This window comes from Lithobates pipiens, unplaced genomic scaffold, assembly GCF_037356315.1.
Source record: "Lithobates pipiens isolate NorthernLeopardFrog02 unplaced genomic scaffold, aLitPip1_a1.2 Scaffold_16, whole genome shotgun sequence".
Classification (NCBI taxonomy): Eukaryota; Metazoa; Chordata; class Amphibia; order Anura; family Ranidae; genus Lithobates; species Lithobates pipiens.
In genome coordinates, this window is record NW_027507748.1 from 388155738 (window position 1) to 388183102 (window position 27365).

At 41.4% G+C, this 27365-nt stretch overlaps 1 protein-coding gene across 4 annotated transcripts in view; it reads left to right on the plus strand.

The window, feature by feature from the left end:
• Nucleotides 1–9871, plus strand: part of KCTD7 (potassium channel tetramerization domain containing 7) — a 39599-nt gene extending 29728 nt beyond the window's left edge. For all 4 annotated transcript variants that reach the window (XM_077482280.1, XM_077482282.1, XM_077482281.1 and 1 more), the window contains exons 3-4: nucleotides 348–526; nucleotides 2790–9871. In XM_077482280.1, the coding sequence (XP_077338406.1) occupies nucleotides 348–526; nucleotides 2790–3166 (556 nt within the window). In that variant the 3' untranslated portion in view covers nucleotides 3167–9871. The remainder of the gene's footprint in view (nucleotides 1–347; nucleotides 527–2789) is intronic.
• Nucleotides 9872–27365: the final 17494 nt, after the last annotated feature.

Here is a 27365-nt window from a genome sequence, read left to right on the forward strand (position 1 = left end):
ACATTTCCTGTTTCCAGCTCACCTGAAAAATTGTATTTATTTTCCTTAACATAATTATCCTACAAGAGAACTGAATGGAATTGAAAAAAAAAAAAGTCCTGCACATGTGTACTTACTGTGCCTCCTTTGCACAGAGGATAATAACGTGTAGCACTTATATAAACATTGCAGTGTTAGTCATTCAAAATGAACAAGAATGCACCAGAAACACTTCACACAGCAGGGTATTAATATGTTATAAAGTTGTTGCACATACAGTAAATAGCAGCACAGATTATTCTCTTAAAATTGTTCATTTCATTTAACCTGTTTTTTGCACCATTATAAATAAATGCTTGTGTTATTAGTGACATCCTGAATTTCTTACGGTGCGGAGAACTTCCTCCTCGAGAACGTGTGAAAATGGTGTACAAGGAGGCCCAGTACTACTCAGTTGGGCCGCTGCTTGACCTCTTGGACAAAATGCAACCACTTACTGGAGAGAAAGTCAGACAAGCATTTCTTGACTTGATGCCGTACTACAAAGGTAACGTACATATGTGTAACCTAACAATTTAGGATATAGAGCTTTCAGAGAGAAATGATAAATGCTCATAATTAAATTTGGTTTCTTTAGTTTTGCTATCTAAAGAGGAACTTCACTTCACTCTCCTCCTCCTATTATATATGTATTTTTTATATCCCTGTTTACCTGATCCTGGGTTGTGCACAATTCAGATACTCACCCACTCAGGGGATCCAATGTTGCCCTGCTGAGATCCACTTCTCTTCTGTCACTGATTGGGTCCTGCACTGCCATTTTCTTCTGTGATGCCATCTTCTGGATTCAAGCAGATGCCTCTGGATGTCTCACTGCTAGACCCATTCCCCTCCTCCTTTTTATGAATGGAAGACTATGATATGTGATGTGCATATCCTACACGGTTTAAGAGATATTTGCCAAAAGACAGGCACCGCGGCTTCCTCGAATGACAGCGGCGGAGCAGCGAGACCCATCGAGAAGATGGATGCTCCGGACTACAGGGGACAGCAGTGACTTTGCTGGCTCCTGTGTCAGGTAAGTGACACATAATGGACTACTATGCGATGCATAGTAGTCCATTATGCTTTACCTTTGCAGGGAACCATGAGCCTTTGTTAGAAATTTGACTTCCAGCAAGACAGTTGCTGCAAGCATAAAACCAAAATTACACAAGAATGGCTTCGAAACAGCAATGTTCATGTTCAAAAAATGGATAAATTGAGTCCAAATCTACATCCAATACAGAACTTAAGGTTGGACATGAAAAAGAAAAAGGCAGTTTACTTATGATTTCCATAAAACCTAAAAGAGCTAGAGCGGTTTTGCAAAGAGGAATGGGGCAAAACTGTAGTGTGCAGCTATGCAAAACTGATATAAACCCAATCACAGAATCAAGGCTTACAGTACATTACTTCCTAAACCAGCGGTTCTCAACCTCACTAGTGCCGTGACCCCTTGATAACATTTCCCAAGTTGTGGGGACCCCTAACAGTAAAATTATTTTCATAGCATGGATTGTCAGCACCCAAGGCAAGACAAGTAATTTGTACCCCTAACCCACGGACATTTAGCGCTCCCTGAGTCCCTTCCACTCGTACAGTATTAAAACCCCATATGGTAAATTTTAGGATGTACCATTCTTTCTCTTTGTTCTCCTTTCTTTCCCTTTTATCTCTCTCTATCCTCATTTTTAGTTTTTTCTCCCCATCCCTTTCTAGCCGTCTTGCTTGTTCTTTCTCTTATTCTTTCTCTTCCTTTTTCTTTGTTCCTCCCCCTCTATTCCTTTCCCTTCCATGTATTCTCTATTTTTATTCCTTCTCTTACGCCTTGGGGAGTAGGATGAATTGGATGAGTGACAGTGCTGGTGTGGAGTTGGGATGAGTGGCAGTGCTGGTGGGGGGGGGGGGGGGGGGGGGGGTGAGATGAGTGGCAGTGCTGGTGGGAAGTTCTGATCAGCCAACTTAGGTGCTCTTTATCAAGGTCATCTGCTGATCTGAGAACTGTAGTGGGGACTTTTAATGGTAACTATAATCACAGGTAGTGTTACTCACTGTGTCTCTGGCTTCAAATGTGTCTCCGACTTTGTGGTGTCTCACAGTGACACATATGCCAAAATCAGGAGATCGTGTCTCCTTCAGCCCCTCCCATTTCACATTCTTCACCAGTCAGCAGACCTCTAGTCTCTGCCCCCCAGCCATGCCGTGAACTGAATGGGTGGCTGCGAAGAGGCTGAGTGGGCGGCCACAGGCTTCAGGGACAGCCCTGCTGGGCGGCCGCAAATTGGCTGGGAGAGTGGTGCAGGCTTCAGGAACAGCCAAGTATTTGGTGACCCCTGGAAAATCATCATTCGACCCCCAGGTTGAGAAGCACTATCCTAAACACTAACTTGAAAGGGTCTCAAGTTATATTTTGTGTTTTTAATCATAATTAATGTCGATCCCTTGAAAAGAGATTTGTTTTCACTTGTACATTAAAGATGTGTTGATCAGTGTGAAACATGTATTGCTATAGGCCAGTGATGGGGAACCTTGACACCCCAAATGTTTTGGAACTACATTTCCCATGATGCTCATGTACTCTGCAGTATAATTGAGCATCATGGGAAATGTAGTTCCAAAACATCTGGGGTGCCAAGGTTCGCCGTTACTGCTGTAGGCTTTTTTAAAGAGTATATTGAAGGTTAAGTATCACAAAGCCATGTTTACAGAATTTACAAATCAGAGTATTTTGATTGGAATTAAATGTTTCTAAAACGTTTCTTTTAAAGATCACTTGGAGCGCATCATTGAAATTGGAAAGCTGCGGGCTATCCAGAGAAAGGCACGATTTGCTAAGCTGAAGGTCTGTGTCTTCAAGGAAGAGATGCCTATTACCCCTTATGAGTGCCCTCAATTTAATGCACTACGATTTGAGAGGAGTGAGACTGAGTCAAAGCACTTTGAGCACCACTGCGAGGTAGATGTGTCTTTTGGTCCCTGGGAAGCAGTGGCAGATGTATATGATCTTCTGCACTGTATAGTTAGTGACCTGTCTGAGAGGGGCATCTCCGTGGAACACCAATGCATTGGAGTGTGTGACAAGCACCTTGTTAATCACTATTACTGCAAGCGTCCAATCTATGAATTCAAGATCACTTGGTGGTGAGATGCTGCAATTATGGCATGAAAAACCAAACTGCACCTTGGACCAAATAACTTCTGAAATGCACTGCAAGTGTGACTCACAGACTGTTAATCATGTATATCAATATTTAAAGTGTACTAAAAACTTCATACAGTACAAGAGCTGTAGTGATGCCTTCTCCAGAGTTACTGGGCGAGTTAAAAGGTTGTTTGCACTAAAATCACAAATACTAATTGTTTAGTATGGAAAATAATGATCTTTCATTTTGTAAATATATTAGAGACAAATTTGTAAGAATCATTTAGTGGTGTAATTCGTTGCCCAGCTGTTTTAGGCTGGCTCCTTATTTTTTAGTATGTACCATATAATGTATTTAATAATGTTTTAGCATATAAAGACATGAAGTATATAGGAGGCACTTAGGATCTATAGAGGCATTTGCAAACTAGAGAAAATGGGCTTGCACTCTATATATTTAGTCATTTGGTGCAGTAATGAAAGTCAGACATCCACACATGACTACAAATCTAACTCTACATTTGTTAATACAAGCCACAATTGAGCATGTGTAAAAAGAAAAAAAACTGCTGTCATCTGAATACGGTGTGTTTTGTTTAGGTTTGATATGTTCATTTTTAGCCCCAATATGTCAAATGAATATTGGCTTTTTTTTTTCATGCAAGACAACCTGCTCACTTATCAAATGTTTGCATCAGTGCATGAAAACATATTAATGGAGTGGTTTCTGATTACCTATGTCACTATAAATAACTACTTTTTATGGTTTCATTGTTGGCATTTATGATGAGATCATTATAATGATGCCATTGGAGACTTTGTTTACTTGCCACACATTCCTTCTTGTTGAAGGGCCAGTCAGGTGCTACATAAGCTTCCCGGTAGGTCTCCATATAACCTCTTTTAATGCACCAGTCTCACTGAAGTGGCAAGGCAATTGGCTGGGATTTAGCCAAAAAATGAGGCTCCAGTAACAAAGTAAAACTAAATTGAAGAGGAACATGTAAGGTCATAGCAGGCATCTTGAGGTGCTTACACCTAGCCTTGGTTCAAATCTATGCATGTGTGGGTGCACGTGTAGGGCAGCACATTCATTTAAATGGACTGCCCTACCCAGGAGAAACATGGGGAAAGAAGTCCCTGACCCTTGTGTAAAATTGCCTCACACAGAACTGTGATTGCCGACTTATGGGGGGTGTAAAGGTGCCCATATACTAGAAGGTCTGTCTGTCTGATCCAATAGACTAAGTGATTGTACAATGACATAGTGCATTTGCTATTGCAGCCATTGCACAGCAGTATCTACAGCTCTGGTTATATTGGAAAGTGCTCTTTGCTGAGCATTTATCGGTCAATAACGGGAGTTATTTTGGTCTGTGTATGCATCTTTTTCACGTATACAGGAAGTACAAAACACAAATATGGTATAGTGCAATAACACATAATGACCACATTACCTATTCCTATTTGTCTGAATACAGTAACTGAGGTTTGAGTTATTACAGGTTATTATTATTTCCTCTTTATTATTGAATTTTTTAGGTACCATAAGCATATGCCATATTTTTTGCCGTGGTCTAATACAAACATTTATCAAACTGCAATGGCAATAAATAAGTGCTGTAAACTGTGCTACTTTCAATAATAGATGAGTTTCCTTCTTACAAAAAACTGTGAAAACATATACTGTATTCTATGTAATGCAAGGCCATGCTGCATGTGGATACGCACTAAGACAGACTTGTGTAAAGACACTTATATTTACATACTTTATTTATTTCATGTAATTTGAGTAAGGAAATTGGATGACAAATGTTAAAGATTTACACTCGAACTGACATGTAAATTCTTTTGCCACGTTTAATCTGTATTTTTACTGGCATTTTTTTGTATAAATAATAGCTGCATAGAAAAACAATCGTAGGTGATGGCAGGCTATTATATATTATAGAATGATTGCAATGTGAAATAGAGTGGCCTCTTGACATACTGGATGCACTGAGATTACTGTGCATGTGAAGTGTCAGCTCAGCACAAAGTGTGCCTTAGAAAAAACAGCCATTCCTTTAGGGTCACGCTGCTATTCTGACTAAGAATAGGCTAGACATTCCTTCCTTTTACAGTATATACAATCTCAGGTTTTGATCCACTTTATATCTGTTGTAGCTGTGTAATTTCTTTCTTGTCCATTGGGGGACACCTACAGGAGTCCAGTGTCTAATCAGACACTGGCAAACAAATAATCGTAGGCTGTCCTAGGATCCTCTACCCAAAATGCTTCAGCTTTTTGCTAGTGTCCTAGAAGGATGGACAGACTTCATCTCTGCGGAGAAAAGTTTAACCAGTCTTACCTAGTGTTTTTTCTTCAGTTTTATTCTCCTTCTATCAACTTTAAAGTTATGGCACTTTTTACAGTCCTTCATACACTTTAAAAGTTTGTGGTGGAGTGCTTTTCAGTTTCAGAGCAGTAGCATTGCCTCAGCACTTATCCTGTCTCTGAAAACTCTGTTGAGTAAGGCCAGTTAGGCTGAAATATTGGAAGTTACCTCACAATTTGCACTGCTGGACACCTTTCAGATTTCCCACAACCACTGGACGCCTTTCAGATTTCCCAAACCACCTGTTTTACCGCAGTTAGGGTTAACACTGAGTGACTAAGCACTGAAGCCATTCGCTGAGTGGCGTTTTGTGCATGCTTTCCTGCCATTCAGCATAGAGGAAGTACCATTTCCTGCTACTTCTGTCTGATCCTGTGGCCCCTGCCTCACACTTTGGGCCTAGCTGCATCACTGCTATGCAGTTGAAACATGTCTAGACACACAGGGCACAGCCCTGTAGTTATGGGTGATCCTGTTTGATATACCCATTATGGTTTCTGAATCTGAAGGAAACTACCCCTGCAAACTAATTTCTAGTGACCCGGTGGTTGTAAGGTTTACATCATCTGAGCTTCCATCACCTGCATTGGTTAAGGCTGGGACCCCTATGCTGCTGTCAGGGGCCTTTACTGCATTCAAGTCTTAATGGATACTGGCTGCAGAAGTGTGCCTTGTTGCCATCCTGGGAAGAGTTTTTGGCCTTAGAACAGGCAGGCTGAGCTATCGATCACTGTGACTATCCCTGACTTGGATTCAGACTGCCAACAGTTTATCTCTGAAGAGGCTGTTTTTGGGGCACTGCTGTTTTCCATCTGTTGCCTCAGAATTACAAGGGGTAATTTCAGACTTTGATGCAGTGCATACTACCCTGCATTTTAAGGATTAGCCTGCTGTGTCCAGCATTGGGTCTTTCAGAGCTCCTACAGCTGCGAAGGCCTTTCAGCTACACTGCTGTCCGAGGTATTCCTCTATGCAAACTGGAAGTACCTGGTAGGGTCCTGGTCTTCACCTGAAAGTGTGTTGGAACAGTTTTTTTTTTTTTTTTTTAACAGAAGTGTGTTGGAACTTCCAGAGGGAATTTGTTAAATGGTGACTTTTGTGAACTATGGATCTCCCAGTGACCCACCTTAACAAATATGCTAAATCTGTAGAAGGCATGTAAAACTTTAAGAATTCTTCTGACCAGCAGTTAGACTCATAGTTTGCTCTGGTAGGTTTTGCTCTCCATTTTGTATTGGCTGTAACCCTAATCTGTCAAACCATGACAGAATGGGTCAGATCCCTCAAAACAGATCTCTCCACCACTGGTGTAGACAACATTTTGATTAATTCTGATCTTCTCTTCCCTAATGGGAATTTGTTATGGTTTCACCTTTTTTTGGTGGGTTTTGATTGATCACCTTCTTGATAGTTCAGGTTAAGGTCCCCTTCAGTGTGGAGTCATTCTTTCTGGCGATGACCAAAATCTTGAGCAGCAAGTTAATTCTCTGTGTCTGACCTCTTGTCCTTTTGACAGGTTCCCCTATCTGGTAGGTGGCTTTTTCTAATCAGATTAGTCATAGGCTCAGATTGGTCCTCAGGTGGCAACTAAGCAGCAGGCAGTCTCCAGTTCTTGTGTTGAGCTGCTTAGTGATTGCTGCTCTATTGCCCATCCCTCAGTTGGACTGCTTTTGGATGTCCAACAGTATCGGAACTCCTGTGTCCTCATTGGACTCAAAGAAAACTATTTTACGGTGAGTAAATAAAATCCTACTTTATATGGCTTAAGTAGGATGTTCCTTTCTTCCAGTGTTATTATTATTATTTATTGTATTTCTGTAGCACCAACATGTTATGCAGCACTGTTGTTGTCTTTCTACATGGACACTAATGGCTGGTACACTCTATAAGAAAATCAGACCAACATTTTCATCCGAGGAATGATCGCACGATTTTCTGATGAAGTGTGATTCCCAAAGGGACCAACTCCAGAATTTTTCTCAAACGGGAACAAAACGAATGATTTTTGTTTAATGTGTACTGTTTTTGTACGATTTTCATACAAGAAAAATCAGAAACGAAAGACTGCACATGATCAGAAACACAAAAAAAAAAGCCTTTGTTGTACAAGAACTTTCCTACATTATTTCCATCCTCGTTTCCAACTTGCGATGAAACAGCAAGGAAAATCGGACAACCGTTTGCCCTATTTTCTTATAGTGTGTACTCTACTTAAAGTGGTTGTAAACCCACACAAATAAAAAAAATAAAAAATCTACAGGATAAAGTCTTAATGAGCTAGTATGCATAGCATACTAGCTCATTATGAATTACTTACCCTAGATCAAAGCCCCCACAGTGCTCCTCGTACCCTGCTCTGGCCAGCGACATCGTTCCCAGAGTTACTTCTGGGTATCACGGAGCCGTGATGACGTCACTCCCATGTGGGAGCCAATCGGTAACGGCCCACTAACTGAAGCAATGGCAAGTACGTTGCTTCACTGCGCATGTGCCAATGACATCGGCACATGCAGATATAGAAATATCTCTTAAACAGTGTAGGTTTAAGAGATACCTGGGGCAGCTACAGGTAAGCCTTGTTATAGGCTTACCTGTAGCAAAAAGTGGTTGTAAAGGGTTTATAACAACTTAAAAAGGCATATTTTACTGGTCGAATATGCAAAGTAATGAAATGATTAAAGCAGACCAAACGCCTTAGTTGGCTTTAAAGCTAACACCCTAAAGCAGGGATATGCAATTAGCGGACCTCCAGCTGTTGCAAAACTACAAGTCCCATCATGCCTCTGCCTCTTGCTTGTGGCTGTCAGAGTCTTGCTATGCCTCATGGGAATTGTAGTTCTGCAACAGCTGGAGTTCCGCTAATTGCATATCCCTGCCCTAAAGTGTTTCTGTAACAAATATTTTAAAGTACAATACAGAATGTAGAGCAGTGTCCTGCAAACAGGGATTCTCTGATTCTCTGCCTAGTTTCCAGGTCTGCAACCCTTCTACTGGTAACTTACTACTAAGGCTGCCCATCACAGCGATGAGCCAATAGGCAAAGAAGGAAGTAGGGAAAAGGAAGAGCGGTTCACTCTAAAAGCTATTGGCATACAAGAGCACACAAATTTTCGAGGGGATCTTGGAGCATTCATGGAAAAATGGGTCTGATATGCAGGCACTTGGAGTGTAATTGGCAGGTAATATTTTTTGATACAGGTGCAAATTTTTTGGTGTTTTGCAAATGTGAGTACTGCTTCCACTCCAGTAGGTACTATGTACTCCTAAACCTACTACTAGTACTAGTGCAGTACTAGTTCTCTTTAATAAATCTGTAAAAATATATCCAAATACCGCAAAAAAAAAAATCAAAACGAACACACACCGAACTTCTGCAACAGTAAACAATATAAATCCTTACTTCATTCTACATTATTTAATGTATGCTTCTCCAATATTCTTTCACAGTGAATTGAAAATAGTGATAAAGATGTAGTGTGTTTCGTTTTCATGACAGTCTTATTTGAATTGATTTTTAATATCCAGTACTGGACACATACCAGTTTTTAGTCAACTGCAAAAAAATTGCCACGCTGCTGATGCAACATACCACCAACAGTTTTTCTCCAAACAATGAAATAATGAAATTATATAAGTGGTGGTGGTAGGTACCTCTATCTGTTTCATTGATTTGTGATTAAAGGGTAATTAAAAGTCTCTGGAATTTTTTCTTGTGTCTGACTAGCCTAATGCTGGCCATATACTATACGAAAAATCGTTCAAACCCATTTTCGAAAAACAAACATTCGGCTGTGAGAGCAAATGATAGTGCCATCATGTAGTGACCGATAAATCATTCAATGGACATAAATTAATAAATTTTTTGTTTGTTTTTTTACATATACCTAGTGCAAAGAGTTTGGACAGGAAACACATTAACCTTTCAATTTATCGTTTGTTCAGCAGAAAATTTCCAAACATGTCCCTCATTTTTTGGGCTCAGAAACATCCCAACCGATTACCTATTTGTGCCCATTAACTGGCCGAAAAATGAACGAACTGTCTAAATGCCCAAATTGTGGCCGATTTTTCGTATAGTGTATGGCCAGCATTAGACTATGATGGTTAAAGTGAAAAAAAAAATACTATTTGTTATAGTACGTACTGTTTTGGTTTTCTTAAACGTTTAATAAAAGCACAAAGGTGTACTGTTAGAAATACAGTATGATACAAAATGTCAGTAATGCTTTTACTGGAGACATCTGTGTTCACACAATATTACATATATGTACCACATGTAAAGTTTAGTAATTATGACAAGTACTAAATAAATACATTCTGATACAAATGAGTCAATGATAATATTCCAATATATGTGTCCAGAACTGGCAATATTGAATTTCAGAAACTGTATACTACCCACTCTGAATCAATATTTTTGCATTAGCTTAGGTTATTATTTTTTTTAATAATAGGAGTTTCATTTGCTTGTTATCTCTCTGTAGAAGCCTCTTAGCAAAGCACTCAAATCAGGGAAGTAGTATAGCCCATTGCAGTAAGATCGATTCAATTACAACTACTTTTTTTCTGTGTGTTGACGAAGTTAGAAAGAAATGATTGCCCAATCAGTACCTTGCATTGTTTGTATGTGGTCAAAATTTACTGACACGGGTTTATTTACTAAAGGCAAATCCATGGTACATTACAAGTGCATTGGAAGTGCAGTCGCTTTAGATCTGAGGGGAAGATTTTTATCATCCAATCATGTACAAGCAAAAATGTTGTTTTTTAATTTCCTTGCATGTCCCCCTCAGATCTACAGTAAGTACACTTGGAACATCAGGTCTAAAGCTGGCTATAGATAAAAATGTATCTGGTTCAGCAGGGACCGGCCGAATTTTCGAGACATCTATGGTCACCTGGTGATCAATTCTTGAATGGGACAATTCTTGATCAGCTCATGCAGTGCAATGTACAATATTCTGGCAGTGGAAATGAGTCCCAATGTCAGAATACAATAGTGCAAGTGGGGAGGATTGCTTCATCCACCTCCAATGTGTGGATGGGGAAATCTATTCTTTTTTTTGATCAGCAAGGTGGCTTTAAAAACAAAACAAAACAAAAAAAACATGAATTACCTATATGCAGCTTTCGTGCCAGAAATTAGAACTGTGTTTGTTACACCATAGCAATGGGGCAAACTGAAGTATCAGTAAAAGGTGGGACTAACCCTTTAATTTTGTGATCATTACATACTCATACTCATACATCATTACATAAGGAAAATCCACTTTGTACTGCAAGTACACTTGGAAGTGCAGTCACTGTAAATCCGAGGGGGACATGCAAGGAAAATATAAAACAGAATTTTAGCTTGCACGGTTGGATGATAAAATCAGCAGAGTTTCCCCTCAATTCAGATCTACCCCTCCGATTTACAGCGATTGCACTTCCAAGTGCAATTGCAGTGCACTTGTAGTGCAATGGGGATTTGCCTTTTCTTAAATAACCCACTCTGTTTGTCAATTAAAGGAGATTTGGATTTCAAAAACTGTAAGCCCTTGTACAAACGGTCAGACCGTTTTGTCGGATATTCCGACTGTGTGTGGTCTACATCGGACTGTTTCCATCGGAGTATCCGACGGACCAAGTTTTCCAACTTGTTGGTAAAAGTTTCAGACAAAATGCTCCGGTCGGACATACTCCAATCATTTGTAGAGAATTCCGATTGGACAAAGTGCCACGCATGCTCAGATCAAATTCCTACACCAAAGCTATTGGCTACTAGCGTGAACGTAGTTCCGTCGTAACGAAATAACGTCATCATGTCGGATTTTCCGACAACTTTGTCCAACCGTGTGTATGCAACAGTTTCGGACAAAATCCGTCTGACAAAATCCGACGGATTTGGTTGTTGGAATTTCCGACCATGTGTACAAGGGCTAACAACTGTATAGCTTAGGGCAACCTTTTTCAGCCAGGGAGCCTTCAGGTTTCTTCAGGGGTGCCTTGGCAAAATGCCTACAAATTTCCCAAAAGTTGTATACCAGACGAGAACAATTGCATCAAGCCCCTCCCTTTTAGTTACACAAAGAAAGAGGTTTTCATTGTGCACCTTTACAACCTTCTACCAGCCGCCATCCTAACAAGCAATTACGTCATCAGTTGATAAGGACATTGGGCCCTTGCACAGCATTCTTGTTTGCTCTCCCCATCCCTCTTCATCAGCACTGGGGTCACATTAGCTGAGTGATCTGGGAGAAGAGAAATGCTGGAATACTAGTCAGTACCCGTGTGCAAAGGTGAGTTTTCTTTGGAAGAATAAATCACCTCTAACGTTGGGTGTCCAATGTGTGTGGATGTTGGTGCATCTGTGTCCTAGCATGCTAGGACACAGGTGCCTTCTTAAGGAAACCACCTAGTGACCTTCTGTTGCTAGGATGTAAGCGGCTTTGGAAGGAAACCGCCTAGTGTTCTTCATTGCTAGGAGGCAGCTGTTCAAAGAAATAACCTAGCATCCTCTATTGCAAGTTTACTGTTTTTGGCCCAGCTGTACTCATGGGCAAAAGAAAACAATACACCCACGATCAGGTCAATAAAAAAGAACACTGTGTTTTTTGCAGCTGTGTGCATGAGACCTTCAGGTGCACTGCAGCAAGGCAGTCCACCTTATCGTGTGGGAACAGAAAAAAGGATAGTGACCAGGGCATTTTTCTGCCAGAACGCAGCGGAACACCATTCCGGCACCTATGGCAGCCCTCTGCTCTGACCTGTCATGTACCATATTAGCCAGTAGAGAATGTTTTCTCCGCAACTTACTTCCTCTACCGGCTTCTCTGTACTAGCCCATGTGAGACCTGCCCTCGATCGGGTTGGGTCTCAGCACTGCAGCTGCTTGTGACCATCCAAGAGGTAAATTACATCCCCACCTGCTACAGCTATCCTGACAGTTCTGATGGGCGGAGCTCTCAGATCGTCACTTTACTGTGACGAGTTTAAAAGAGAAGAGCCCACACAACCATACAGCAATGGCGGCTTTCCAGAAGAGGTGAACATGTGCAGAGAGAAGGGTAAAAGTGTGAAAGTGGGGTGTTGGGGAATCTATACAGATAAAAACTGGGGGGGGGATCTATGCAATGAAGAGAGCTGGGGGGAAATTTTAGCAGAGAGGAGAGTTGGAGTGGGGGGGGGGGGGTAGAGAGGAGAACTGGGGAGGATTTTAGCAGAGAGGTGTGGGGGGGGGGGGGTTAAGCAGAGAGGAGAGTTGAGGGGATTTTAACACAGAGGAGAGGTGGGGGATTTTAACACAGAGGAGAGGTGTGGGGGTGGGTATTTCAGCAGAGAGGTGGGGGGGATTTTAGCAGAGAGGAGCGGTGGGGGGGGGGGGGGTTAGCAGAGAGGAGAGGTGGGGGAATTTTAGCAGAGATGTTGGGGTTTTAGCAAAAGAGGGGCGGGGGGATATTTCAGCAGAGAGGTGGGGGGATTTCAGCAGAGAGATGGGGGGAATTTTAGCAGAGAGGTGGTGTGGAGGGGGGGGGGGGATGGTTAGCAGGGAAGAGAGGTTGGGGGATTTTAGCAGAGGGGACAGGTGGGGGGGATTTTAGCAGAAAGGAGATGTGGAGTAATTTGTGCAGGGGGGATTTTAGCAGAAAGGAGAGCTGGGGATAATTTTAAGAGGAGAGCTGAGGGGTTAGTAGAGAGGAGAGCTGAGGGTGGGGATTTAAGCAGAGGGAAGCTGGGGGAGGGGGGGGGGGGGTTGCAAAGAGAAGAACTGCGAAAGTGTGCGGGGAGGGGGGATTTATGCAGATAGGGGAGCTGGGGGCAAATTTAGCAGAGAGGAGAGCAGGTGGGGGAGATTTGTGCAGAGAGGAAAACTGGGAAAGGGGGAGATTTGTGCAGAGAGGAAACCTGGGAAAGGGGGAGATTTGTGCATAGAGGAGAACCGGGAAAGGTGGAGATATGTTACATAGTAGGTGATGTTGAAAAAAGACACAAGTCCATCAAGTCCAACCTATGTGTGTGATTATATGTCAGAATTACATTGTACTGTATATCCCTGTATGTTGTGGTCGTCCAGGTGCTTCTCTAATAGTTTTTTTAAACTATCGATGCCCCCTGCTGAGACCACCGCCTGTGGAAGGGAATTCCACATCCTTGCCGCTCTTACAGTAAAGAACCCTCTACATAGTCTAAGGTTAAACCTCTTTTCTTCGAATTTTAATGAGTGGCCACGTGTCTTGTTAAACTCCCTTCCACGAAAAAGTTTTATCCCTAATGTGGGGTCACCAGTATGATATTTGTAAATTGAAATCATATCCCCTCTCAAGTGTCTCTTCTCCAGAGAGAATAAGCTCAGTGCTCGCAACCTTTCTTCATAACTAATATCCTTCAGACCCTTTATTAGCTTTGTTGCCCTTCTTTGTACTCGTTCCATTTCCAGTACATCCTTCCTGAGGACTGGTGCCCAGAACTGTACAGCATACTCTAGGTGCAGCCGAACCAGAGTCTTGTAGAGCAGGAAAATTATTGCTTTATCCATGGAGTTAATCCCTTTTTAATGCATGCCAATATGCTGTTTGCTTTGTTAGCAGCAGCTTGGCATTGCATGCGATTGAAGAGTCTATCATCTACTAGGACTCCTAGGTCCTTTTCCATCCTAGATTCCCCCAGAGGTTCTCCCCCCAGTGTATAGATTGCATTCATATTTTTGCCACCCAAATGCGTTATTTTACATTTTTCTACATTAACCACTTGCAGACCGGACCATTTTGCTGGTCAAAGACCAGACCACTTTTTGTGATTCGGCACTGCGTCGTTTTAACTGACAATTGCGCGGCCATGCGACGTGGCTCCCAAACAAAATTGACGTCCTTTTTTTCCCACAAATAGAGTTTTCTTTTGGTGGTATTTGATCACCCCTGCGGTTTTTATTTTTTGCGCTATAAACAAAAATAGAGCGACAATTTTGAAAAAAACGCATTATTTTTTACTTTTTGTTATAATAAATATCCCCCAAAAATATATAAAAAAACATTTTTTTCCCTCAGTTAAGGCCGATACGTATTCTTCCACATATTTTTGGTAAAAAAAATCGCAATAAGCGATTATTGATTGGTTTGCGCAAAAGTTTACAAAATAGGGATAGTTTTATAGCATTTTTATTAATAATTTTTTTTTTTTACTAGTAATGGCGGCGATCAGTGATTTTTATTGTGACTGCGACATTGTGGGGGACCCATCGGACATTTTTGACACATTTTTGGGACCATTGTCATTTATACAGTAATCACTGCTATATAAATGCAGTGATTCCTGTGTAAATGACACTGGCAGTGAAGGGGTTAACCAGTGGGTGGCAGTGTAGGGGTTAAGTGTTCCTAGGGGTGTGTTACTAACTGTGGGGGGGGTTGGGCTTTCATTTAGTGAACACTGATCTCTGCTCCAATCACATGGAGCAGAGATCAGCGTCACTAGTTGCTAGTCAGAATGGAAAAATGCTGTTTGCACGGCATTTCCTCCATTCGGCCGCTCCGTGAGACGATCGCGGGGATGCCCGCGGCGATCGAGTCCGCGGGTCCCGCGAACGGACTCACGGGGGTCCCGACCAGCGCGGGAGCGCGCCGCCGGCGGCGCGCTCCCGATGGCAGGGCGGCATTGAATATTGGACGTACCTGTACGCCAATATGCCTGCCCGTGCCATTCTGTCGATGTACATCGTCGTGCGCTGGTCGGGAAGTGGTTAAACCTCATTTGCCATGTAGTTGCCCACCCCATTCATTTGTTCAGATCTTCTTGCAAGGTTTACATATCCTGCGGAGAAGTAATTGCACTACTTAGCTTAGTATCATCTGCAAATACAGAGATTGAACTGTTTACCCCATCCGCCAGGTTGTTTATGAACAAATTAAATAGGATTGGTTCCAGCACAGAACCCTGTGGGACCCCACTACCCACCCCTGACCATTCCGAGTATTCCTCATTTATTACCACTCTCTGAGCTCAGCCTTGTAGCCAGTTTTCAATCCATGTACTCACCCTATGGTCCATGGCAACGGACCTTATTTTGTACAGTAAATGCTTATGGGAAACTGTGTCAAATGCTTTTACAAAATCCAGATACACCACATCTACGAGCCTTCCTTTATCTAGATGGAAACTCACCTCCTCATAGAAGGTTAATAGATTGGTTTGGCAAGAACGATTCTTCATGAATCCATGCTGAGTACTGCTAATGATTAGTTTTCATTACCAAAATATTGTATATAGTCCCTTAACATCCGCTCCAATAGCTTGAATACTATTGATGTTAGGCTAACTGGTCTGTAATTCTCAGGGATATATTTTGGGGCCTTTTTAAATATTGGTGCTACATTGGCTTTTCTCCAATACGCTGGTACCATTCCAGTCAGTAGACTGTCAGTAAAAATTAGGAACAATGGTCTGGAAATGACTTGGCTGAGTTCCATAAATACCCTCCGGTCCTGGTGATTTATTAATGTTAAGTTTCCCAAGTCTAATTCTAATTCTGTCCTCTGTTAGCCATGAGGGTGCTTCCTGTGATGTGTCCCGAGGATGAACACTGCAGTTTTGGCTACTGAAGCCCCCTGATTCCCTTGTGAAAACTGAGGAGAAGAATAAATTCAATACCTTCGCCATCCCCCCAGCCTTTGTAACCAGATGTCCTTCCTCATTCATTCATTTATGGGGCCAATATGGTCTGTCCTCCTTTTTTACTGTTACATACTTAAAGAGGGATTCTGCCCAAAAAAAAAATATTAAAAGCCAGCAGCTATAAATACTACAGCTGCTGACTTTTAATAAATGGACACTCACCTGTCCCGGGTTCCAGCGATGCCGGCAACCGAGGCCGATCGACCGCTCGGGCCTCGGCTGCTGCCGCCGCCATTCGAGGTGAGGGAATCAGGAAGTAAAGCGAATCGGCTTCACTTCCCGGTTCCCTACTGCGCATGCGCGAGCTGCGCCGCGCAATAGGAAATCTCCGCACTGTCACTGGGACCCGTGTGCGTCCCAGCAGACAGCGCGGCAGGGCAGGAAATGGCGTAGACTCCCGTGGGAGTCTATGCCCGGAAGTGGGTGAAAATACCTGTCTTTGACAGGTATCTCCACCCCCCTCCCCCCTGAAAGGTGTCAATTGTGACACCGGAGGGGGGGGGTTCCGATCAGCGGAGGTTCCACTTTAGGGTGGAATCCCACTTTAAAGAATTTCTTGGGATTTTCTTTCTTTCCTCCGCTATGTGTCTTTCGTGTTCTATCTTAGCCGCCCTAATTGCACACTTACATTTCTTGTTGCATTCTTTATAAAATTTGAATGCTGATGATGATCCTTCAACCTTGTATTTTTTGAAGGCCTTCTCTTTTGCTTTTATATGCATTTTTACATTGGCATTAAGTCATCCAGGACTTTTTTTCGCTCTTTTAAATTGATCACCCTATGGGATGCACTGGCTAATGCCCTTATTTAATATGCTCTTAAAGTGAACCCATCTCTCATCGGTGTTCCTAAGATTTTATCTCAATTTATATCTTCTAGCAAGGTTCGTAGTTTAGGGAAGTTGGCTCTCTTTAAATTCAGTGTGTTTGTATTCCCCTTATGTTTCATATTTGTGTGATTTATACTGATGCCAATTGACCTGTGATTGCTGTTTCCTAATTTTTTTCCGTATTTCCACATCTGTGATCAGGTCTGTATTGTTGGTGATCAGTAGATCTAGTAACACTTTATTTCTAGTTGGTGCATCTACCATCTGACCCATGAAATTGTCCTTCAAGACATTTAGGAACTGGCGAGCCTTAGACAAATGCGTGGTTCCCTCCACCCAATCTATGTCTGGATAATTAAAATCCCCCATTATTATAACACTTCCCATCCTTGCTGCTAATCCAAATTGTGATAGGATGTCTGCCTCCCCCTCCTACCCTAGGTTAGGGAGCCTATAGCATACTCCCAGTATTATTTTCCCCTCAGCTTCATTCCTTTTGAGCTCTATCCATAAGGATTTCACCTCCTCCCTAGCTCCCTTAGTGATGTCATCTCTCACAATCACTTGTACATTATTCTTTATATACAGGCATACCCACCCCCTTTTTTACCCTCTCTATCCCTGTGATACAGGGGGAACACCTTGAATGGTTGCCAGCTAATCATGAGAGCTGTTGAACCAAGTCTCTAAAATTCACACAAAATCCAAATCCTCCTCGTACAACAGAATCTCTAGTTCACCCATCTTGTCTGCAAAGCTCCTGGCATTGGTGAACATGCCACGTAGTTTAGACCGGTTGCATACTGTCCTCTTGTTGGGTGTTCCGAGATTGCAACTAGTACTTTTTACTATACTTACTTTGGATTAATGTGCTTTAGTCAACCAACCACTAATGCCCCCAATACTACCCTCTGCGTTTACTATCTCATTCTCTGGACGCTTTGTGCAGAGAGGAGAACTGGAAAAGGGGGAGATTTGTGCAGAGAGGAGAACTGGGAAAGGGGGAGATTTGTGCAGAGAAGAGAACTGGGAAAGGGGGAGATTTGTGCAGAAAGGAGAACTGGGAAAGGGGGAGATTTGTGCAGAGAGGAGAGCTGGGAAAGGGGGATTTCTACTTATAAACATTATTTGGTGCCGCTGTACTTCTCTACCCTAAGGAAGGTGTGGTTGAGCTTGGAGTTTGAGTGTGGTTAGGGGCAGGTTTGGTTGTGGTTGGGGGCAGGCATTTGGCTGGGGAGGGAGAGCTCCTGCACCTATTCTCTGAGAAAAACGCCCTGGTAGTGACCTTTTTTTTTACATGACAGTTGTGGTTTGCTGCAGTGCGGGTGCATTGCCCACTACCATACCTCCTAACTTTTTGAGATGGAAATGACGGACACATATTAGCAAAAGTATGTAGAAATAGGACACACACCCCTGTCATGCCCCGTTAAAGGAGAATTGTACAAAAAAAATTAGTTAAACCCACAAGTGTTTTTTTTACCACTACTATTCCTTTTTACTGGCTTCTGAAATTTACAAATGGAGCAATTTAGAAATTAGATGAAATGTTTAGCACTGGTAAACATTTTTTGAAAGATAAATAGTGCATTTTATATAAAACGATATAGATCAGACCAAAATGAGGAACAAATGAGGACAGAGGGACTATGTTCCGAATCAGGGACAGTCTCTCGAAATCAGGGACAGTCTCATGAAATCAGGGATAGTCTCTCAATATCAGGGATAGTCTCATGAAATCAGGGACAGTTGAGAGCTATGCATACATTCTTCGCTATCAATACTCAAACTCAGTTACCCTCCCTCTGTGCATACTCACTATGCAGAGGTAGACTTTCGTCTGCTATATTCATTACATAATTAAGACACAAATAAAACATACCATGTACAGTAATATTTTGAGGATTATTTCTTCTGCTGTCTTCCCGTATCAAATAAATAGCAGCTATAGGAAAGACACAACAAGCTTTAAGATCTGGATGCAGCTAGGACCAGAGCTCAGGCACTTCTTACCTTACTTTAGATTATATATGTTATCCACAAAGCATTTGTGATCTGTTTTTGTTTTGTTGTTTTTTTTTTGTTGTTGCAAGAAACAGTTCAAAAATACCAAACTTCCCATTTATTGCTGTTGTGAAAAGTAAACATAATGTAAGAAGCAAAACAAGACCAAAGATTTTAAGATGAAATCTCACTGCACTTTGTAAGATTTCAAGGGTAAAGCACGTGCAATTCCAAAAACTATACATCTGTTTTTACTAGGGCTGTTACTGATTAAAATTTTCATGTTTGATTAATCGTTTTTTTTTTTTTAAATCTATTAATCGACTAATTTTGATTAATTATAACGCACATAATACAGATCCAACTACTTTTAGCTGTTCTTGCATTGCAACTCTGCATTAGTCAGTGGTAAATATACACTATATACAATCACCCGACGCTAGTTCGTTTCCACAATCCATGACTTAACTTTACAGTTCACACAAATACGTTTTAAATCCTCACTAGCACTAATGTAAGTCATTTTTTTTTCCACAGTAGTGTGACAATCCCTCCACTTCCGGTCTAACTAATCACTCTCACCTTATGGCATAGATCCCTGTGCAAAAAGGGGGTCATGCAAGCAGGTATCAAAAGGGTTAATATGGACCATAAACTTCTCTCACATATCCTTAGATCTCAGCAAGGACGCCAGGTCATGGGTAGAAAGAAAAGATCTAAGTGCTCACCGCACTAAGTATAAGATTTAATTTTTGTGTTCAAACACAAACTACTCACATAAAGATGATAAAAACACAGCATGTAAAGCCGACAATTGTGTTAGTTCCATAGGGCAGCAGCGGGTGACGTCATGCGTAGCTTCTCCCTGTACGTGTTACGTTCAATCAGAACTTTGATGTCACCAGACTCCTCCCCCTTCCCTTCATTAGCAGACGGAGGCACATGGGGAAGGGGTGAGGAGTCCTGTGACGTCGATGTCTGTGACATCACCGGATCTCTGACGGAACTCCCTGAAGACCCAGCAGAGAGGTGAGTACCGATCAAAAGAATTTTGATCGATCAAAACATTTACGATTAATCAAGGAATTAATCTTTAATTTCCACAGCCCTAATTTTTTATAAAAAAATCTATTTTTCACAATCTCTCTCTCTCTCTCTCTCTCTCTCTCTCTCTCTCTCTCTATATATATATATATATATATACACACACACAGTATCTCACAAAAGTGAGCACACCCCTCACATTTGTGTACATATTTTATTATATTTTTTCATGTGAGTGTACAGCTTGTATAACAATGTAAATTTGCTGTCCCTTCAAAATAACTCAACACACAGCCATTAATATCTAAACCTCTGGCAACAAATGTGAGTACACCCCTAAGCGAAAATGTCCAAAATGGGCCCAAAATTTCAATATTTTGTGTGGCCACCATTATTTTGCAATACTGCTTTAACCCTCTTGGGCATGGAGGTTACCAGAGCTTCACAGGTTGCCACTGGAGTTCTCTTCCACTCCTCCATGATGACATCACAGAGTTGGTGGATGTTAGAGACCTTGCACTTCTCGGGAGACATGCTTGGTCAGTCCATCACCTTTACCCTCAGCTTCTTTAGCAAGGCAGTGGTCATGTTGGAGGTGTGTTTGGGGTCGTTATGTTGGAATACTGCCCTGCGGCCCTGTCTCCAAAGGGAGGGGATTATGCTCTGCTTCAGTATGTCGCATTACATGTTGGCATTCATGGTTCCCTCAATGAACTGTAGCTCCCCAGTGTCGGCAGCATTCATGCAGCCCCAGAGCATGACACTCCCACCACCATGCTTGACTGTAGGCAAGACACACTTGGCTTTGTACTTCGTCCTCACCTGGTTGCCGCCACATACGCTTGACACCATGTGAACCAAATAAGTTGATCTTGGTCTCATCAGACCACAGGACATGGTTCCAATAATCCATGTCCTTAGTCTGCTTGTGTTCAGCAAACTGTTTGCGGGCTTCCTTGTGCATCATCTTTAGAAGAGGCTTCCTTCTGGGACGACAGCCATGCAGACCAATTTTATGCAGTGTGCGGCGTATGGTCACAGCACTGACAGGCTGACCTCCGACCCCTTCAACCTCTGCAGCAATGCTGGTAGCACTAATACATCTATTTCCCAAAGACAACCTTTGGATATGACACTGAGCACGTGCACTCAACTTCTTTAATCGACCTTGGCGAGGCCTGTTCTGAGTGAAACTTGTCCTGTTAACCCGCTGTATGGTCTTGGCAACCATGCTGCAGCTCAGTTACAGGGTCTTGGCAATCTTCTTATAGCCTAGGCCATCTTTATGTAGATCAACACTTCTCTTTTTCTGATCCTCAGAGAGTTCTTTGCCATGAGTTGCCATTGAGCTTCTAGTGACCAGTATGAGAGAGTGAGAGCGATAACACCAAATTTAACAAATCTTCTCCCCATTCACACCTGAAACCTTCTAACACTAACGTGTCACATGAGACTGGGGAGAGAAAATTGCTAATTGGGCCAAATATGGACATTTTCACTTAGGGTTGTACTCACTTGTTGCCAGTAATTTAGACATAAATGGCTGTGTGTTAGAGAAGCAAATTTACATTGTTATACAAGTTGTATTCTCACTACTTTAAATTGTAGCAAAGTGTAATTTCTTCAGTGTTGTCACATGAAAAGATATAATATAATATTTACAAAAATGTGAGGGGTGTACTCACTTTTGTGAGATACTGTATATATATATATATAATATTAATATATATATATGAGAGAGATGTGTGCAAATATTGTAATATATATGAAAAAAAAAGAGATTTAAAATTTTATATATTTTCATTCATCTCTATATATTTAAATGTAATTGTTTCATTTTATTATAGATATATAATTTTTTAAGTTTGAGTTATATATACACACACGCACATTGATGTACTTTTTAATTAAAAAAAAAATTGTCTTGTTCTACAGCAGTAGTTTTTTGTGGTAATTTGATAAGGTAATTGTTTCTTTCATTGTAATTTAATCTTCGAATACCCAATTATGCGCCGATGCTTTTTGCATGAATAATTTGTCCGAATCTTCGCATAATTTTTGAGGGAAGATTCTTAACTCCTTTAGCAAATCATCCTCATAGTGTTTACTTCTTCTCTTTCTGCAGCAGCTGCTCCTGACCGCCACTAGCAAGAAAAAAATCTTACCTTCAGCTCTGTCTAGTAAGGCTCCATTCATACTTGTAGGACTCCAAAGTTGTGCCAACTTTGGAGTGCAACTTTGGTGCAACTTTCAATTGGTGCAACTTGGATACAACTTTTGGCTTTGACCAGTGATAATGGACAACTGTTGCACAACTGCTGCATTGTATAACATTCAGGTATGACTTTCATGCAAGTTTTGAGGGTTAACATTGAAGTCTATGGCCCTAAAGTTGCATGACAAATCGTACAAGTGTGAATAGAGGCTAAAGGCTGGGAGAAGCTGTTGCAGGAAAAGCATCCACCCATGTAAATGTAAAATTCCTGTTTCCTAAATTCAGTCGCACATGATTGGATACATGAAGTGTATTTTCACATTATTGTGTGAACATTATAAACTCATTTAGCAAATCATCTTCTCTTCAACAAGATGGGAGTCCCTTCGTCTGAAATGCCTGTTTTTGCCTTTAATTCCTTCTTTTAGCCAAATAATTGCATATCTGCAGTGCAAGATCATCTAAGGCAGGGGCGTCCAACCTTTGGCACAAGATTGCTGTGAATGTGTCCCAACATAATATAGTAAACTTACCTAAAAATGTTGATTTTATTTGGAAATTTTTGTAAAAATGTGCTTACACTGGCCTTTAGGAAGTTTATTCTTCCCAAAGAAAAATGTCCCACTCTTCACAATCACGCCTTATTCATGTATTCAGTTTTCGGCAGCACCTATATTTGTGAGCAACTATTTTCAAGGATGAAGCACATGAAGGACAAAATTACAACCCATATATCTGAAGAGCACCTTGAGAATTCATGGAGACTTGCTATTACATCCATCACATGAGATATTGATATTAGTTATATATATATATATATATATATATATATATATATATATATATAGATATTTATAGTATTTATAGTTTATCCACTGTGTCAAATATCGTACTAGTTTTATGTTTCCCCCTTTTACTTTTTTAATTAAAAAAATTACAAAAAAAAAGTTTTATTACTCAGATAAGGACATTCTCTATAGCAGTGTTTCTCAACTCCAGTCCTCAAGGCACCCCAACAGGTCTTGTTTTCAGGTTTACATTTATTTTGCACAGGTGATTTGATCAGTTTCACTGCCTTAGTAATTACAACAGCCTATTCATCAGAAAGAAATCCTGAAAACATGACCTGTTGGGGCACCTTAGGGACTGGAGTTGAGAAACATTGCTCTATATCAGTGATCGTTAACATATGATCTGCCCGACTTCTTCAGCTCATCGGCTATCCTTTTTGTAAGTATATTTCAAGGCTTTTTTTTTTTTTTAAGAATGGGTAGGGGTACTTTCTCCACCTTGACTTACCTCTAAACACCATCCCTTGTCTTCGCCCCCTATCCACCTCCTAGTACCCCTCCATACAGAGCCAAGTATCATTTTGTCGAGTTAAGTTTTTTGTATGGAATTGGTTAATAGACCACTCCAGTAACAACAAATTTCACCTAGCAACAACAGATCCTTTTCAGGAGCAATAGACCCCCCCATCAACAATAGACCACCCCTCAGGAACAAAATACACCCCCTAGCAACAATAGATCCCCACCAGTAACAATAGCTCTTCCCCAACAATGAAATACCCCTGCAGGCAACAATAGACCCCCTAGCAGCCAGCAAAGGGATTCCCAACCAACAATAATGGAAAACTGAATTCAAATTACTTACCGTAATTTTCCTTTCCTGACTAGCACAGCTGGGTATAGGTATGTCTCCAGGACTTAACTCATATAAATTTGAGCCCACCTACAGCCTCAGTGTTCTGTAACTAGTCCTTCCAAGTTGGGTGGGATCTGTGCTGTCATGGAGCTTGTCACGAAAGGAAAAAAACGGTAAGTTTTTTAATTCAATTTTCCATTTTCCTGACGGCTCCATGTCAGCACAGCTGGGAACTAACTAGCTCAAACAGGGGAGGGATAATGCTACCCTCTCCTCAATTCTGACTAAAAAAACTGAAGCCAGGATGCCTCTGCCAAACTCAACTGTCGTGGCCATAGGACGTACTCTCTCTCGGTCAGAGCTGCGGAAATTGGCGGTAGCCACAACAATACTGCTTTTTAAACACATTGGTGAATGTGAGTACATTTCTTAACCTAATAAATCATAGTTTTTAAACAATACTGCACTATGGATACTCCTCTTTTTTATATGGATTAACCAAATGAGGTGGCTGTCACATGCTGAAAAAACAAAGGTCCCAGAGAAATACCACATAGCGACACAGGGGCTTACACTGTGAAGGCACAACTGCCCCTGTAGGGGTAAGGCATCTGGTGAGTGCAAAATCACTACTTGCACGAAAAAACGCACCGTCACGTTTATGGACTATAAATATATTTTCAAGTCTAATTAATTTACACATTTATTTATTTGTATTAAATTCTAGAAATATTTATATATATATATATATATATTTGCACTTGGCGCTTTGAGTCTTATTGTTTACAGCACACCAGAATTGGCAAACAAAATTAAGAACCTTTTTTATGGTACCACAGGTCTTTGTCATTAGAGTCTTTTTTTTTTGGCTCATTTAAGTATTTTCTGGTTTGATATTCAAAAATCCACCAGGGGGTCTAACACCTCACACATTTTTTCACATAAAGCACACTCTTTGGAAAGATACAATAAGGCACTAAGAAGCCACAAAGGTTATTTATATTTCCAAAGAATTAGACTCAATATAGTTTTTTCCAACACCAGACAGAGGGTCAAACACAGCACTTGGCTTTAATTATGAAAAAATAATCTCCACTATTTTAATACAATTTAAGGACCTTATGTTCAGATAGAGAAACTTGGTCAGTATTCCCTTCACTTTAAATCTATTAGAGGGCAACACCTTTTTTACTTTTATTTTTTATTTTACTCTTTATTATTTATTAATGTTTTCCTTCTTCACAAACCCTTATAATGTCATGCTCATCTGTCTCTTCTTTTTGGAAGAACATGGTTTGCCTGGGAGGCTAGAAGGCTGCCTACTGATAGAAAGGATAGCCCTTTCACAGGGTGAGAGGAAATACTTCTTTAGAGCGTATTAACCTTGTGTAACAATCTGTTAGATGTCTTATCCATGGTTGCTTGAACAAAGCAGAATTTATGCAGCCATGTCCATCTGGTAATTCAGAAAATGGGCTGTTTCACCTGGTATGGCTAGGCAACATCTCATTGCCAGAGCAGATAACCCTTTTGAAGGGTGAGCAGAAACCACTTCTTTAGAGTGTATTGACAATGTGTTTATTGAATGTGACATCCTATTAGGTGTCATCCTTATCCCTGGCTGCTTGAGCCAGTGGGATACATACTGTCATGCCCATCTGTGTATTCCTCTTAGCCCTTGTACACACGGTCGGACATTCCGACAACCAAATCCGTTGGATTTTGTCTGACGGATTTTGTCCGAAACTGTTGCATACACACGGTTGGACAAAGTTGTCGGAAAATCCGATTGTACATAACGTGATGACGTTATTTCGTTACTACGGGGCTACGTTTCAGGCTAGTAGCCAATAGCTTTGGTCTAGGAATTTGATCTGAGCATGCGTGGCACTTTGTCCGTCGGAGTAGGCTACATATGATCGGAGTATGTCCGATCGGAGCATGTTGTCGGAAAATTTTATAGACAAGTTGGAAAACTTGGTCCGTCGGATATTCCGTCGGAAACAGTCCGATGGAGACCACACACAGTTGTATTATCCGACAATACAGTCCGATCGGACACATTCTGTCGGAATCTCCAACCATGTGTACAAGGGCTTAGAGTCTTAAGAGGTTTATGGGTCATTTAGCTGAGACACCAGGGACTGCATTCAGCCTAATCCACTAATCCACACACATGGACGGACAGTCCTTTAGGCCAGCCAGGTAGAGGAGCACACCTAGGTCCTGCGCATAGGAGGAAAATAGAAAGAGTTAAATCCTGGAGGCACGGGGGGGCGGAGCCTATACCCAGCTGTGCTGCCATGGAGCCGTCAAGAAAGATCCATCTGCAATGGAAGATCCCATTCCTGCTAAATAAAAGCCCCCGGTGTATTTTTTGTGTGGCAAAAGGCAATTTCTCTTCTTCCAATGTGGCCCAGGAAGGTCAAAAAGTTGGACACCCCTGATCTAAGACATATCTAGCCCTCGGAACCTGACCAATCCTACATGATTTGGAGTAAGATTTGGTGATGTCACCCTTGTGCTGTTTACTGTTCTCCTAAAAGCCCGATGGAGAGGAAGTTGTACCTGATTGCCTGCAAGGCAAGCATTTACCTGCTTATGTGCTATTCATTCTGCAGAGCTTTTTTAACTTTTTGCTTCCTTGGACATGGTCAGTACTTGGAAAACAAATCACATGCACAGAGCCCACAGGCAACACTGCTATTTAGCCCTTTGCTATCTTTTTTTTTTGGTACAGCTTACACAGAACAGATCTGGTATAGTAGTTAGTGCTAACTACACTTTATTGAAGGCCTTTAGTGAGTTAAAAACCATAGCTATCTATAGGATTATTTCAGGTATCTATTTTAGAACACAGTCCCAACAGCAACATAATTTGATAATCTTCAACAAATGTGTAGTTTTGTTTGGTTTTCCTTTGGTGCCATCCAGTGGCCTAAGTGGCAAATAACCCAATGAAATGTGAAACCCTTTTCAATGAAGAAAAAAGATGTTATCAGCATTTAAAGCTGAAGTCCAGGTTTCCTGTCACTTTACATAGTTTGGTTGCCCCAAGCTGGCCCAAACAAACAATTTCCATTACTAAGTGATTTGACCATGCTGTATCATACTGTAGTAGCATCAGCTACATATAATAAGGTGAGGCTGTGTTCCGCAGCAGTACGGGTGACTGGATGCTTTTCAGTCATTCAGAGGAAGCCTTGTATTTTTTATCCATAGATTTGCATCCTCCTCTGACTGGCCGAGCTGGAGAGGCAGGCGGACGTGCCACAATATCTCTGCCAATCAAAAGAAGCTTTGTTTTTTTTTAGAAAGGCTTCTTCTGGATGTCTGTGAAGCATTGAGGCCAACTAGATTTTCATATGGCAGCAGACAAGAAGTTGCCCATACTGCTTGCGGAACACAGCGCAGTCATACTGTATGCAGCTGAC